At 27.1% G+C, this 17,613-nt stretch overlaps 1 protein-coding gene across 10 annotated transcripts in view; it reads right to left on the reverse strand.

The window, feature by feature from the left end:
- The window catches only part of LOC107457248 (next to BRCA1 gene 1 protein), a 60,005-nt gene that overhangs the window by 23,737 nt on the left and 18,655 nt on the right, over window positions 1-17,613 (reverse strand). Inside the window, exons 1-3 of one of the 10 annotated variants that reach the window (XM_016075366.3) lie at window positions 16,592-16,778; window positions 13,594-13,659; window positions 11,923-12,096 (exon numbers count right to left, since the gene is read on the reverse strand). In XM_016075366.3, the coding sequence (XP_015930852.1) occupies window positions 11,923-12,096; window positions 13,594-13,659; window positions 16,592-16,645 (294 nt within the window). In that variant the 5' untranslated portion in view covers window positions 16,646-16,778. Of the gene's footprint in view, window positions 1-1,114; window positions 1,520-1,619; window positions 2,023-11,922; window positions 12,097-13,593; window positions 13,660-16,591; window positions 16,779-17,613 lie in introns of those variants that run through there. The other 9 variants (XM_087161027.1, XM_087161028.1, XM_016075368.2 and 6 more) reach the window with 9 other exon arrangements.

Consider the following 17,613-nt stretch of genomic DNA (forward strand, 5'->3'; position numbering starts at 1 on the left):
TAGTTATTCGTTCTTTAGACCATTCTACCCCTGGTGACATCAGTAGGAACTATGATTTATGCATGCAATGATAAATTGTTAATTTTACATTAAGATTCACAGCAGTAATTAAAATTTAGTGGTCTACAAAAAATTACCAGAGTATAATTGGCGTGCAATTCCCAAATCGTAAAAATATTTTTTTTGACATACTTGATTTGCTAAGATTTCATTGTATACCCACATGATTTTGTAGAAAAATTGCTTTTTCTTAAACCCAGATTTCTTTTTAACATGTGAATTCAGGTGGCGAATTTGTGAGTTTATGTACAATTTCGTCAACTTTTGCTAATGACTTGGCCGATCATCTAACTTAAGACGATTATCTAACTTCTTCAGCTTTTTACTAACAATTTTTGGGGAAGGTATTTATATTGCACATGAATACTAAAAAAAAAGTCACATAATAAGGGGACCACTCAGAGGGTAGGACTCATAGTGATTCTCCGACAAACTACTAGACATTTTTTAAAAAATTTTAAGATGTAAAAAGGACCTGGACAAAGATAGTTGGCTCAAACCGGTTTAAGTGATAGTGCATGAATAGGTGAAAATGAATGTATGAAATACTACCATTTTAAGTATAGATAATCAACAATAGATAGTTTTCACTATTCATAAAAATGTAACTTGCTACTACTAAGATTTACTAAATATTAAGAAGGATCAGTTTCTCTTAATTTAAAAATTCTAGAATAATATATGAAAGAGTATATTTTTAATAAAAGCTATGATTTCTATAATTGGGTATAAACAATTTTAAGTTCACTAAGAATTCAAAATTGCATCATAAAAAGCAATATTACAGAATTTCATCATACAAAGATCTGAGTCACCCACCATACAAAACAATATGTTAAATAGAAAATTTACAAAAATTAAATAAAACGATGGGAAAATTCTTTGAAACATATTAAACAGTTGAGCTAAATAAACAAGTAGAATTTTTTTATATGTAATTAAATTATCATTTGAAAGCTAAAGTGAAACATTTATAAAATTCTAAGGAATATATAAATAAGGAATTGTCACTAAGCATAAAAAATCATTAAAAAAACATACATATTTAACTTACCAATACAAAATTTTCTTAAATATATAAAATCAATTTTGTTATTTTTGTGAATTTAGCGACCGTACTGGACTGCGTACTTAATGAAAACAATGATTTCTATAAAAAAGATAACAATCTTGGGTTCAGTAGAAATTGAAATTGCGTCATAGGATGTTAAATAACAAGATTTCATCATACAAATATCCAAATCATCATACGATATAATACATTAAACAGAAAATTACACAGATTTATCAAGTGAATTTTCATAAAATTAGTTTTTAGATTAAATTACACAAAAGGGTATAAAATTTTAAATAACATATATAAAAAATAAATTTTCATCGAATAGCACGTAGTCTGCGTCATTAAAGAGCTGATCCGATATCTAATATAATCAGAATTTGATTAAAATAAAACATAAACAACAAACACTTTCGCTTTTACTGCTTTGTTCAGCTCCCTAAAACAGCATATATAAATGATTTATAATCTTCAAAAGTTAATAATTAGTAAAAGCGCATACCATTTAATCTCTAAAATGAATTAGAGTCTTTAATATATCAAAAGAATATCATCTCAGAAAATATCTATTTTCATCGATCACAATAAATTTCTCTTTAACTGTTGTTTGTTGTGATACGTCTACACAGCAAGGTCGTTACATCAGAATTTCGAAACACCGTACTGGCTGGAACAGGACTTTGGAATGTAGTAATTCGTGACGTAATTAAAACTATAGAATAAACCAGCTGACAGAGGGCAGTAAATTAAGAAAAAACTTACAAGTCAGCATTACTTTAGGAACCGTTGTTAACTTCTTGGATTTCCACTAGAGATTTGTCAACAAGTTTAGCATCATTCTACCTGAAGCTGAGAACATCGTCTGCTCTAATCATAACGAAACTCCGGAAGTATCTGACCCTGACAGGTGTATTAAAATGCATTGTGCAACTCCAATGCTAAAACGCTATTAAAACTAAGAATTTATTGATGCTGTCTTCTTTTATTTATGTCTTAATTTTGAAAGAAACTTTTTCCAATAAAATTTAGCTTCTTCTTTTTTTTTTTTTCACTGAAATCTTTTAGAACGTAAAATACATAGAAAATGAACAAAAAAAAGTTTCAAAATATTTATATTTATTAGAATTTATAGTTAATATTGAAATTTTTTTCCAACTCAAGAAGAAGGAGTTTAATACCATTGAAATTAAAGCAATATAAACAATTCAAAACGAAATTATATAAACTATAATTTCAAATAATACTGTATCTATAATAATTGTATCTTCTTGCTCTATCTAGAAAAGCTAACGTAATACTAAACCAATAAATAAATTTTATAAATGCTTTTATATATTAGGAACTTTCTCTGTAAATTTTAAAAAAAATCGTAAGGGCCATCGACACTGTTTTGTGTGTTCTTAACGTAAACTTTTACTTTGCTGCGCATAAACTATAACATTTAAAAACTTGAAATTACGAATTGTCAAAAACAGGGAGTACAATGGAATAATAATAAAAAATTATTATTCGTTCGAGAATTATTACCTTTTAAACTTGTGAGGGAAAAAAACATACGGGGTTTTCTGAAGGCTTATTTATTTATAAACTTGCAGTCTTTTATTTATTTATTTTTCTTCTTAATTCTAATTTGCTTGAAAGCTATTGCAATTTTAACTGCTTTGAGATTTTTTCTATTTTTTTGCGTTACGTTACATTTTGTTTTTCAGCACAAAATCTTTAAGACTTAAAAGATAGAAATTACGCAGGTATGGAATATAATTGTCAAATATTAAATAGATGATAAATTCTTTTTTGGCTATAAAATAACGATAAATTCAGTAAGTTGTGGTTAGTTAATGATTGAAACTTGAATTATTACCAGGTTCAGAGGTGCAGTCGAAATTTCAATTTCAAGATTTCATCGAATCACATGGGTTAATATAGTTATCACACCCACATGGACACAGTGTAGATATATAGTGTCCACAGAAAGTGATGTAAACTTGCTTTACTGCATTTTAGACATTGATATATTTTTAACTTAAATTTTGAAAATTGGTAAACAAGTCTCTAATATTTTAAAGTACTGATACATTGATTTATTTAATTAGTTCATCGAATTAGATAAGCTAATTAAATAAGTAATTATAAGTAATTTAACGTCCTATAGAATTATTATTATATTCAGAAAAATTCTATGATGTCCACAAACGTGACATGCTGATGCTGATCTCTACACATGACAAAAATTAAAAACTTCAAAGTAAATATAGTGAAGAACAAAGTATACGCCATTCTTTTAGCTGTAAACAAAATGCCTCATTGGCAAAAGATTCATGAACCGTAAAAACGTATGGCTGTCATCTAGATAAATTTATTGCCTCTTTTTTTTGTTGTTATTTTTTACTACAGGCTGAAATGTAACTCTGGGGCAGGAATTTAATTTGACGCTAAGAGCATATTAAAATTTATAATTAAGATTTTTGTTTTCAGTCCAATATTTTAAATGCATTCTCAGTCAAAAAAGTTATTTTTTGGAGATTATTAATTTTTTTATATTATTATTATTATCAATTACGAGGACAGAGAACGGGGAATTAGTAAGGTGTAACAGTCTATTGACGTACGTCGACAAATTTTGAATAATAAAATTAATTTTTTTAAACTTACATTTTCAATGTATTTTATAATATGTATTTAGATTTATAAAACATTCATAATAATTCTAAAAAATTTCATTAATTTCTGCGAATGACCCACCCATATATATATTAAAAGACAACTGTTAAGTTGACATACCTTTTACCCATTTTATCGAAGATTTATAAATCTATAAAAAATGAGAAAAGTAAAAAACGAATTTTATCTGATTGCACATTTGTACATCGGAGGTAAAGGATACCATGTCAAAATAATGTAATTTTTAAAGAGAACAGATTTTAATATTGTTTACCTTTAGAAAAAGTTAGACAGTTTTTTTTTTCTTCCCCAAATTGCTTAACTTTGTTATTAGCCCTTAGAGGAAGTTGGACGTGGTGTTTTTTCAAACAGCCCAACTTCGCTATTTATAATGACAGGACATAGTGTCCTATGACACAAGATAGAGTGAGAAATCTACAGCATGGTTTCAACACTCAATTTTAGAAATAAATAGACATAGTGTCTTCTACCTTCCACATACAGATATGTAAATTAATACTACTAGATTTTTTTGAGGGGAGTGAATTTTTTTTTCCTACCAGGTACAATGCTATCTTCAGGGTGGAACTTTCAAGTGGGGACAAGGCTGACCCACAAGAGAACTTATAAAATTAAATATGTCTCAATATATAGCCTGAGTCAGCTAAAATCACATTTGCTGAACATTTTTTTTTTTTTTTTATTATTTTTTTTTATGGAAAACGTAGTTGACAACATACCGTAAAGTGTAGGTTTATAAATCAAATTAATTTATTTATAAGCCGATTCATTCATCAACTGATAAGCTGATTCACTAATTCCATCATCCGTTGAGCGGCTTCTTTTTTTCTTCCACATTTCATTCAATTTAGTAAATTCGCTAAATTGCTACGCAATCAGTAAATATTAAAAAACACAAGGGCATAAAAACAAATATTTTTAGTTACAGGAACTAAGCATTAAGTTTATTATCTAAGCACCATAATTCAGTCTTAAATACATCCCCATTAAAGTAATACTCCTGAAAAGAAACACGCGTAAAAAATTAAATCATCAACAAATCAATCATCAAAAAATTATAACTACATTTGGATTGGATTGGACAAAGACATTTTATTTTCATAAATTAAAATACTTTTTAAAAAAATTCAAATAAACCAATGTGTAAAATAAATAGCGGACATGTGAAAAAAATCTTTTTAAAAACTTCTTTGTATCGAATGCGCAATAAATCAAGCTTATCTAAACCAATAATTTAACTTTTAATAGTTAATAAACAATATTTAAGGTTTTTTTTTTCAATAGAGTAAATTTTAAACTTCACGAATAACGAAAAGAAGCAGTAGGATTTTAAGATGCAAAAATGAAAATTTTTGTATTCCTGCTTTTTTTTTTTACTCAACAAAATTTTAATTGCTGTCTTGTATCAAATCTTTATTTTTCTGAAAAACTAAGAGCATTATGCTTAGACGTTATTTCCAGACTGAAATAAGATTTTTAATTGAATCAAATTTACATGTTCTAGTGCGTTTTGTTTAGTGCAATTTCAATTTCGAAAAAATAAACTTTTTCCCTGACCTAATAAATATTAAATTACTCATAAAATAAGGAATTCATAATCATAAAAAAATGAAACATGACTTCCGCTATAACAATGAAAAACTTTCACGAAAAAAGAAAAAAAAACTTTTCTTGTTATTCAAGAAACATTAAAAGTCCACGGAACCAGTTTCTTTTTTTAAGCAACCTTAACTCATGAAAGTTTTGGATGAATTAGAAAAAAGCATATTAATGTATAAAAACACTTGTGACGGTTAAATAAAGTATTCATTGAATTATTTAATATCTAATGGTAGCACCTAAACTATGAGTCGCTTCAGCTTATTTTCCTAGATTTCGTATTTTCCTATGTTTCTTTTGAAATTGAAAAGATAGAAATTGCTGATGTTGCCCAGGCTGAGACAAAGAAAATATAAATAAAAGAATAAATAAAAAATGTTTCTACAATATCACATGCAAACAATTAAACAAGGCCTGAATCAAAAAAACACAAATAATCAAAAAAAATATCAGGAATTAAGAAACAATGTCGTGTCTAAGTTCCTTGGAGTCGTTCAAAAGATATTAAGGAAATTTTAATCTAATCAGAAAATGAATCTAATTTACAAATACAGAAAAAGACATATTAATAATTAAAACATTAAATCAAAATGGAAAAGCGCCTAAAGCAGCTAAAACCAAATCTTCTTTACTTTAATTTAGATATTCAAACAAACAATTAAAGCAGTAAAAAGTAATAAAATAAAAGATATGTGTGTTGGCAAGACAGCACTTTTTCAGGGGACATATTGCCTACCAACACACAAGAGCCTTTTTTGTTGTCAGTGGAAAAACCAAAACTGACAGTTTGCATTTTAATCTGCAATAGTGAGGTTTTAACAATAGATTTTCAATATTGCGTGGAAACTACATGTCACCGGAAAGTAGCGATTGTTAACAAATCACGCCATGAAAACTTACAGAAAAAAAAGAAGAAAGAAAGAAAGAAAAAAACACGATCGAAATTAGTGCTTCCGTTCTTGATTAATTAGAGTATATTCATCTATCCATGCACAGACTTTTGTTTTTAGATATAGAAGGGGAAAAAAACAATAACTTTAATCTCTTTTTTTCGCATAATTGCAACAAACAAATTTTAAACATATTAATTAATAACTTCTTCTACAAGGTTTTTCGGTCGAAGCCTAAAGTATTCTTCGATTAAATTTCTATCTCAAAATCTTAGAAACCAAAATCTTTTAAGAATTTAATCTCATTCCAGAATATTTCTTTCAAATAATAATCTGAAAACATGCAGCTTTTAATGAAAATTATAAACACGAGAACAATTTTTCTTCCACGTTGGTGGTGATGTAAGCAAGAGAGCAGATATGGCAAGTTTCTTCCACTGTGGAAAAAACTGTCCCGGAAGAAATAGCTTTCTTCCCACCGAAGTGAAATAAACAAAAAAGTGTTTTTTCAAACTCCCAAAAACACATTTCAGCAAAAAAAATGGGGGGGCATTTAATGGGGTATTATTAAAAGTATTATTAAAGTAATTCTGATACTGCTCATTTACTTGGAGTTATCAAAACCATTAATAAACCTAAAATTTTATAAAAATAAAAAAATAAATAAAAAATTACAGAAGAAAAAATGAAATTAATCCAATCCATGTGTAAGTTCTCCATAACTCATTTAATATTGAGCACATTTAAGACTTGCTACACAATAAACATAAAAATAGAAAATTATATGTAACACTCAATTCACAATGGGGGGGGGGGATCAACTTGCGCTTTTTTCTTCTTCCTTTTGTTCAAAAATAAGTTATTATTTTTGAACAATATAAGTTATTGCCCTTTTTATTAAAAATATTTTTTTAAAGTAAATACAATTTTACGTTTACGATATTCCTCTTCAATTATCAATTACTTGTGCAATTTTACCTCTACAAAGTAACTGTTAGTTATAACCAGGGCTCAAAGAATTAAAAAAATAGTGGCCTGCAAAAATTTCTGGTAGCCAATGAAAATATGTACTAAAAACTCCATTATTATTTTTCTTTCCAAATTAGAAAGTTTGTAGAATATATCCATGCATAAAAATTAAATACTTGGATTCGGAATACTTATTACAAAATGAAGGAAATACTCATTACAACATTATAAAATATTAAGATTTTTTTTAAAGAGAAAAATTAAAATAAGAATAATCTATGTGTAATTTCAAAGTTATGTTTCTACTATTAAATATGTATATTATCTGAGAATTCGCAGGTAACAATATCAATATAGTGTTTTTTTTTTTACCCACATTTATAAATTAGGATGCAACTTCATCAAAATTTCCGCGTCCGTGGGACAGCAAAATTTCGCAATCACGAGCCTTGAACAACAAAAAAAAAACGCAATTACTGTAGATAAAAACTTTTCCTATTATTTTGCTGAAATAAAATTGAAAGGAATGCGTTTTTCCATGTATTTAACACAAAATTTATGTCATGGAAATTTCGAATCGTTCATTCAATTAATAACTTCTTAAAGCACGCGTTCGATTTGCGTCGTGAGTTCCCCTGGTTTTTTAATCAATATTTTTAATAGAATATTAAAAACGCAATTAAATTTCGAATAGCGCATTCTATGCACGCCTTCGAATTTTGAACTGCTTTTTCGATGGTTATACTCACGGATTTCTAAATAAGCATTAAAAACCCGATATTTTTAATGCAGAACTATTACGACTCATGAATCTCAAATCGCGCATATGAGTAATCACCTTTTGATTTTCGACCGCATTTTTTTGATTTCGCACCGATTTCATCACAAATCCATGTTTTTTCGATCGTACCAGAGTTACAGCTACGGATTTTCTATATGTTTTTTTGAATTTTTAAACATATTTTTATCACATTATTGACTATTGACACAGAACGTAAAATAAGAAGTTTTAGGATTACGCGACAGTGCGAAGATATTATAACCGTCGTTGAACAGCCAACCCAATTTTGTGGGTTCCCGACTACTAATGTTCAACTCCGTAGCCTTCTAATTTTGAACCCAATACAGAAGACAAGGGAACTTCTGGATCGAGTATTGGGAGAAGTTTTTCCCTCGTGGGGGACTTTTCGATGGAGCTAACCCGCATTTGCGTTAGATGGAGAGGAAGACCACGAGAACCTCCCATGGTTAGCCTGACGGCAAGGGGACTCTAACCCATGATCCGTCTACCACTGAGGATATTTCACGTCAGCACTGTGGTTGGTGCAAGCAGGATGCGGAATTCGAACCCGGTTCATCTCATTGAAAGGTGAACGCTCTATCCCCTGAGCCATCGCGGCGAAGATAAAAATAGGATTTTTTTTCCCTCTGATGATTGTTGAAAGTACGGGCAATAACGAGAAAAAATATTCAATATTAGTAATAATAAATTCAATATTAGTTAAATAAATTTAATATTAGCAATTTCAACAAAACAATTAAAAATAGTTAATTTCTTTCTTTAATAAAATAATTAAAAAATAGGTTTAGAAAAAATACTGTGGCCAAATAATTAAAATGCAGCTAAAAAAAATTTTTCCTTAAAAAAAAATATCTCTTTTTGAATGACTTAAAAAAAAATAATTTTAAAATTCTTATGATTATTTACTTGTTAATTGGACTAATATTTAAAAACAAATTACAAAAAGATTATTTCAAAAATATTGAAACAACTAATCATAAAAGATTTGTTTCCATCTTTTAAAAATAGTAAATACGTATGTGACCCCCAAAATCCCCTTTACAAATTCCCTAGTAGAAAAATTTAATATATTAAATCTTTTTTTTCTTTACAATATTATTCAAGAGTCTTCAAAAATTTGAAACAAATTAAGTAGAATAGATAAGACACTTCAATAACTTTTGTACAATTTCTGGATGGTTCTCCAGTAAATATTTGCAATTTTAGAATTTTCGATAAAATCTTCTGATTGAAATCAAGCAAAACAAAGCAGAAAAGTTTCATGTTTGATCTTATCTATATTAGATCAAATGAATAAAAGGCACATATAAATTTTGAAGTGATAAAGCTCTGTCATAATTAACTTTCTAGTATTCACAAGGAAAAAATAGTGAATAATCTCAAGTTGAAGGATTGTGATACCGATCCATAAATACAAAAGTGCACTAATGTTATTGTCTTTCTAACAATGTAAATGATGGAAAGAGAGAGATTGTTGTGCACAGTTAGCATGCAGTGGAATTTTAATGTAACTGAAATACTTCTTGAAACTGATTTTCTAATCATTCAAAAGGGCGCTAAGAGGACCAAACAGGGTATCTGCTACATTTTAGATTTTCAAATCCATGACTTTTCATGACTTAACGAAGTTACTATTTTCTCTGTCAAAAATACAACAATAAATTTGAAAAAGCATTATAATTACATTAAGTATAATCAAAACTGTTATTCTTTGCATCTTCATATTTATAGATTTTAAATTTAAAAAACCGAGTAAAGAAAGAATTGAAACAATAATATTTGCAATTATTTTTTATCTGAAAAGCAATTATTTTTTCCCCCCGAATTATATTCTAAAGATATTTTTCTTGTTCATGCGAAAGGGAAGAAATAGTGATTTTCCTGTTTTCATTTCGGAATTAAAAAAATTCGCCAATGAGTAGCTCGCTTCAGCTAAAGTTTTAAATTGATCAAATAAAAAATTATAATAAATAAATACAAAAAATTCTGAAATCACAGAAGTTTAAAAGATAATTCACTCTAGAAATGATGTTCCTTCTTTCATTTTTTGAAAGAACGCCATAATTTTTAAAGAACACGATAAAAACCTTTATATATTTTACTAAAATGTGACTGTGTGAGTGGGTTTTTGATACAAATTCAGATATTTGGAACACCGCGAAATTGTGGGCGAGCGGTAAATTTCATTTTAAAAATTAGACTTTTCGACAACCCAAATCCATGACTTTGCTCAAAATTATGACATTTCATGACAAATTTTATTCAATACCAAAATCCATGACTCTCCATGATTTTTCATGACTTTCCAGGTGCATGGATACCCTGACTAAAACATTAAAACAAAGGATTTTGAAACTTCACTCTAAAAAACTTAATTTGGAGGGGAAAAGCATTTTGAATAAAGCTGTGTATTCATCACCTTTATATTTAACATTTTTTTGTAATTAACAACTATAAAATCTGAATTTTGTTAACTTATGCTCTTTAATGATGCGTTAAATATACATGAAAATAAGCTGATATCAAAAATAAGAAATAATATGCAAACACTAGATATAAAAATTCTATATTCTTATTTATTCTTAAGTGCATAAACGTTTTATTATTATTATGAAGATGTTGTTTTATAATCTAAAACTAAGATTTTCATAAACCAACTGAGCAGATAAATACATTTTATGTATTGCGGTGCACATTGTGGTTATGTATTAAGATTACTAAGCAATGCAATATGTAACTTTTTATAAAATTATAATGATTAGGAATTTTATGAATTTTTATGGTTACTAAAGTATTTTTATGCTAGGTAAAAAATAAATTTACAAATTTTTCGAGTTCAAAAGTTCAATGAAAACAAAATAATACCAAATAGATTTTATACATACAAAGAAAAAAAAAGATTTCAAGATGCTTGTGATAAATAATGGATAATGATTATCAACTGGCGAAAGAATTAGAATAAAATTCTCTCATTTCAATTTAGTCAAATAGAAAAAAAAATTCCAGTAAAAGTGAACTTAATACATGAAAATGCATTTATTTACTTCTAATTCTTAACTTGAGAAAAATTTATTACCATATAGTCAGTGATAATTAGAAGGGTGAGAGATAAAAGGATAAAATTAACTATAAATGTAAAAATCATATGATAAATGATTAAAAACTATTTTTAAATTTCATTATGTGAAGCAAATTGAATATTTAAAAAGGAATTACAGTGATTGCTATTCTTTGCAAATTTTTTTTTACATTAAAAATTCATTCACTCTTTTCTTTTTCTTTCTTTTTTTTGTTTGAAGTTGGCGAAATTTTGATGGCATCCTCTTTATCTTGGTTACTGCATACACTTTACTTTACATGTTCTTATAAATAATCTAAGTGGTATTTTTTGCTTGTGTACATGAGAGAGAGAATAGCTTATCTTGCATATGCAGTTTGGAAAATCCTTATGCAATATTTTAATATCCAACTATATTTGCTTGAAGAAACAAATTTAGCACAAAAAAAATTAAAATGCAGGTGACATTAATTGTAATAAATTTTGTTTATTTAAAACTTAATATTTTTTTCTTCCTTCCTAAATGTCTCAAATGTTAAAAAATAATAAGAATCAGGCAACATTAAATAATCACACAAAAATAGATGAAGTTGCTTAATTGATAGTATTTCAAAGTTTCACAAGTGACCTACATGTTAAGAACATTTCTAATATTGGTTGTTATATCAAGATCTGATCAAGTATTTTCAATAAATTATAAAAACTTTTTCTAGTATCCAACTATGCGGATTACTTTGGCAATTAATAAAAATCCAATGTCTGTGTAACGACAGGTTCATATTCTGAAATATAATGCATTACTTACAAAAACTGTTCTAGATGAACAGCTTATTTGTTGAGAAGGTGATGTAGGCATATCATACAAATTTAAATCTTGAAATTTCTCAGTGACTTCTTGCACAGTTTGTGTATGTTGAGACAAATTTTGCATTTCAAAAAAAGAACCACTGGCTGCTGAGTTGATAGCAAAATGGCATTGCTAAAAATAATTTTAAAAAATTACTCTTTTAAATCTAAAGTTTAGAGTAAAGAAGTTCAAGTAAGCCTAAAGTACACAATGAAGTTTAAAATGCTGAAAAAATGTTTTCAATACATTAAAATGCAAATAAATTATGCAGTATATGCAACTGCATAATACTGCCACAATTTGTTCGAATTTTGAAATTTTGAATTGTTTTCAGCATTTGAAATGTCATGATTTACTCTAGATTTACCCGAATTCAGTTTTCTTTTAATTATTAGAAACACAATTTGCCATGACAAGTTCATTTCGCAGTATAGCATCCTTTTGAAATAAAATAAGTGCATATTTAGTACACTGACTACTTACTTCTGGGCATAAGTAAAAAATATATATAATATATATTAGCGAAAAAGTTGCAGTTAAGATTGCCGGCCAATATGGAAATGATATAAAATGCATTTTTAATAATAGGAAGAAAGGGCAAAGATACATGCCTTAAACAATAGCAAGTTTATATTCAAATTGGGGCTATTTAACTCAGACAATTAGAACTTTACCCTGGTTGGGTTAAGGATCTGTTACAATTAAGTTAATTTATAATAAATGCATGCATATTATGTGGGTATAACAGTAAATGTTTGATAAAAGTGATTATTTGGACTAGAAGTATTATTGAACCTTTGTCATGTTTACTAACAGATTATCATGGTTTACTAATTTAAAATTAATGCATGCATAATTTGTTTTCAGCAGCCAATGCACTATGTGTGATAAAATATTATTCTTACTCCAGTCTGACTTATTTCCACACAACAATACTTATCTATATACATTACAAAATAAATAAGCTCATTATAAAGCATCGAAAGTAAATTAATGTATTAATATTTTTTGAATAAATATAACTAAAAAAGCAAAAACACTTTATTCCCATCAAATTTAAATTCTAAATAACGATTTAAAAAACGAAACCTGAGATGAAATCATGTCAATATTTTATTATAAACAAATGCATGTGACACTAAAAATTGTCCAAGCTTTCATAAGTTCACAATATTTGCAATTGGGGATAAAAGGAAAAATTTAATAAGGCTTTAAAAATGAAAGTCAGATAAAATACACATTTTTTTTTTTTTTAAATAACTCATTTAAATCAAACACATGTATCACTAAAATTGTCTGTGCTTATAATTTCACAATATACACAAATGGATAGAACATGGGAAAAAATACTTTAACTTATATTGCCGATAAAAAGCAGATTATATTCAGAAAAACTGTTTGCTACCCCCAGAAATGAGTTTTTACTATAATCACTAATAACTCTCTCTTTTTAGTAACACATTGACAAAAAAAAGAGTTGTGATGTATGTGTGTGTGGATGCCATCCATCATACACAGTAAAATTCTATTTAAAGAAATAATACTTTTAGAAAATATTTAAAATTACACTATTTGCCTGGATACAAAATAATAAAAACATACACATAATTAAATTTAAAAGTAACTTACATTATTATTCAAAGCCGGTGAGTTTCTGGATCTAATATGTGAGCTTCTTTCATGATTATCAATAATCTGGAAAAAAGAAAAGTTAAGTGTGTTATTAGAGGAATTATACAAAAAAAAAAATAAAAAAAAAATTTAAAAAAAAAAGATTTCAAAGCTGATGAGGAAAGTAAAATGCAACCTTATAGGTATAGTGCTTTAATGAAAGATATAGAAGAAAGATGTAATACCAATTTCATAAAATTAAAGTCGTCTAACTCTTATACTCATTCACAAAAAGTAAAATGGCTTGTTAAAGTAACCTGATGCAAGTAACAAGCAAACAAGGTGTGACTTTGACAAAATATTTTCTTTTCTGGTTCTTTTTGAAGCAAGAATGAGAAAATATTTATAATTAGGAAATCATCAAAGTGCAATAAACTGAGTGCAAAACTTGCGTTATTTACCTATTCCCTGATGAAGCTTTTTTTTTTCTTTATTTATAAAATGTACTTTTAAGAACAAGGACATGCTAAAAACTAAATGATTTTTTTTTGTCAGCTATCACTTTCATTCTTAAAAAAATCATATTCATATGATTTACATTGAGGATCTGTTTATAGAAATAAAAAGATTTCAATCAATAATACATTATGATGAACATAAATTTTCTGTTTCATCAAATTAGATTCTAAAAATTAAAGCCATAGTTATTTCCTTTTTAGAAAAAAAAATACATGTTCACAAAATGAGAGCTTTGGAATAATGGGCAAAATGTAATGTTGTAATTAACTTCTTTGTTAATTAGAAAAGATAATAAAAAATATTTTTAAATGGAAAATTGAAAAATTCTTTAAACATTCGAACTCACAATTTCTTACTTTGAGTTCATGTCATATTTTATTAAAAGAATTTAAATTAGTAAGTGTGGTTTATATTAATTTTTGTTTAGTTTTAAATATGTAGTTTTAACTAATCGATATTATAGCATTAACTATTAAAATTTTCAATAAGCGCATGTAAAAGTATTTTTCAAAAATACAAAATTTTAATGAATGTTTTTTTTTCTCGTCCATATTTTAATCATTATTTGTCTAGCTGCATCTCCTAAAAACTTTTCCAGACTTCAATGGAATACACAACTTTTACCTCTTCAAAAAATAGATTTCTGTATTTTTTTCCAAAACAACTGGAATGCACTTACTAGAATATTATTATTATTCAATAATAATAATAATAATATTCAAAATTTTTGAATATTATTATTATTCAAAAAAAATCACATACAGACAGAATTTTTAATTCAATAATGGAATAGTCAAAATAATTTTAAAAAGAACACTTATAGAGTATACTTATCCCAATGGTATGTACATAAGAAATTTTTTTTTTTAACTATGTTAAAATAAAAACATCTTCAGTACTCATAATAGAACATGTGAAACATTCAAAGGGTTAAGAGGAAATGCACATATTTCAATCTAATGATATTTAGAATACTTTCTATGCACAAAAGTATAATACGATTGTAATTTAAACCAGAAATGTTGTAATATGAAAATGAAAAGATGTTTATCAAACTTCTTAAATTTGAAATCAATCTGTTCCTATTTTTTTCTTTATTAGAAAAATAACAACAAATTATTTGTAATGAAAGTGAATAGAATTCTAAATTAAAGTTATGTCCCACTTCTTGGAACGCCCTCCTTCATCGTTATTTAGTAACCAAATTCTTATTGAGTACCCAAGCAAAAACTCATTTAGGAAATAAATGGTGAAGTTTGTCAACTGCTATTAATTTTTCATATCTCTCATTCATTAAAAAGTTCATTTTAAAATATACCGAATCAAGTAGTCCGGAATAACATGCTGCGATTCCTTGAAATGACTTTTGGCGCCAGTTTAGAAAATTAACAATGCTCAAACGCAATAACTTTTTTTAAAAAAATTTCATTGTTTTAAACGTTAGGAGCATCGGTCAGGATATGCAATTAGAATGCTGTCATGACTGAGAATTTTAGATTCAATCTAGTCAAGCCATTTATAGTTAATTTATCAAGTTGTTCTTAACATATCTATCTTCAAATGCAAATGTGGGCTCATGATCAAAATGAAAAGAATGTGTGAATGGAACTCATGAACTCTAAATCAGGGATCTGTCTAGATTTTTCTGAGAGGTGAAAATTTTGTGAAATTTCAGACATAATTTGTGAAAATGAAAATTTATATTAAAAAATCAACACTAAAATATGGATTTATCATTTCTTAGGAGAGACTTAAAAAAATTTTAAGAAAAAGTATTTTATGTTTCTTAAAGTTGAATTTGTGAAGGTACCGCTAAATGGTAGTAAGTTTGGCCTGGACAGACCCCTGAATATATTTGATAATTTTCAAGTATTTTTTTAATTAAATACTTTCTGTGAAGAAATACACAAAAACTGAAGATTGAAAAAAAAAAAATAGTTCAGAAAAATAAAATTCGCTCATGTAAAGATGGATAGATATTTGTTAATATTTTCTCTTGTTTGTAAGTAAATTTATTATTCTAACCTATTTTTTTTTTTACAAATTTTTTTAATCAATCATCAATTTAGTTTGTTTTTAAACATGAGTATAAATTGCTTTCTCCAGTTCAATTCGTCGCCCAAAAATAATTAAGTAGTGACTAAATTTGTAATAAAGTAGATGTTAACAAACAAAAAAATGCAGTTTTTTTTTTTTTATTTTACTACTGCACTGACTTATTAAACAGTATGTGATGAAAGATTCACGCTGAAAATCGTTTGAACTTGACTAGGGAATCAAAGGAAACTATTACGCAAGCAGTGAAATAAATTACTAAAAAAGAGCTTTTATTAATTAAGAATGAACAAAAGTATTATTAAAAATAATGAGAAAAAGAAATCGAAACAATTTGAAGATAGTGATCCAAAAGAAAAATATACCAAATATAAACAAACCAAAGAAAACAAACAAGAACTACATTTCCAGAATTAGTACAGTAAGTATATAATATCAGTACCTCTTTGGATATAAAAAAAGATTCTTCATCGATAATCTCAGCAGTAATCCTCATGGTGGATCGAAAAATATTTCTTGTACTTTTAATCAAGGTATAAGAGATAATAAAAGCCCTCTTCTGCAGAAGCAGAACAGACTCATACAAAACAAAACCAACAAAACAATGTTGCCATTTTAGTAAAAACTTGTTCTGTGACATCATCAACGATATTTTAACGCACTTAACAAAATTCTGAGTGTGAAAATCTAAGTAAGCTACAAGCAGATTTCTTGAAAAGGAGATTTCCTAAATAAAGTTCCAAATGAAAATTTTTCTAGATTAATTTTTCGATTCTTTCAGAACAAATAATTAAATTTTTCCACTCTTTTTCGTTTTGAACTCTGGAATGTGATCACAGGAAAAATGATCATGAGAGACAAGAGATTCAAACGAGAATAAAAATTAAAAAGGTATGGGAGTCACTGGACTTCGTTGGTTCTATGACCCCATCAATAATTTCATCATCAATTTAAATTTAGCTAAGTTAAAAATAAGCTAAGAATTTTTAAAAAATAATCATGTTGCAGATTAAAGAAACTTTATCTTATTTATTAACTACTTCTTTGACAAATGTAAAATTTTCATTTATAAGCTCTTGGAACTATTTTTTCTTCAACCGTTCCATAAAAATTGGACGCCAAATATGTCTATGGATGATAGCGTTTCGAGAGGGTAATTTTTTTTTAAATTTTTATTTTTATTTAAAGTAGTATAAATTTTCGAGCGAGTTATGATGTGCGAGTTTAACGCAATGAGTTTCGGAATTGGGTATAATATAGCCTACGTCACAGGTTGTGTTGTTCCTACTAAATTTAACCCATGAACGGCATTTTCTGCGAGCCTAACTTCAAGCCACAAATAAACAAACAAAGTGTTCGATCGTTTAAATAGCTGCTCGCCAGATTTTATTGCATTATAAAGAAAAGTTATTGAAACTAAATACAACTAAATAAACAATAACAACTAAAACAATTAACAACAAC

Source organism: Parasteatoda tepidariorum, chromosome 4 (assembly GCF_982258835.1).
Source record: "Parasteatoda tepidariorum strain Cologne lab strain chromosome 4, Ptep-v5.0, whole genome shotgun sequence".
Lineage (NCBI taxonomy): Eukaryota > Metazoa > Arthropoda > Arachnida > Araneae > Theridiidae > Parasteatoda > Parasteatoda tepidariorum.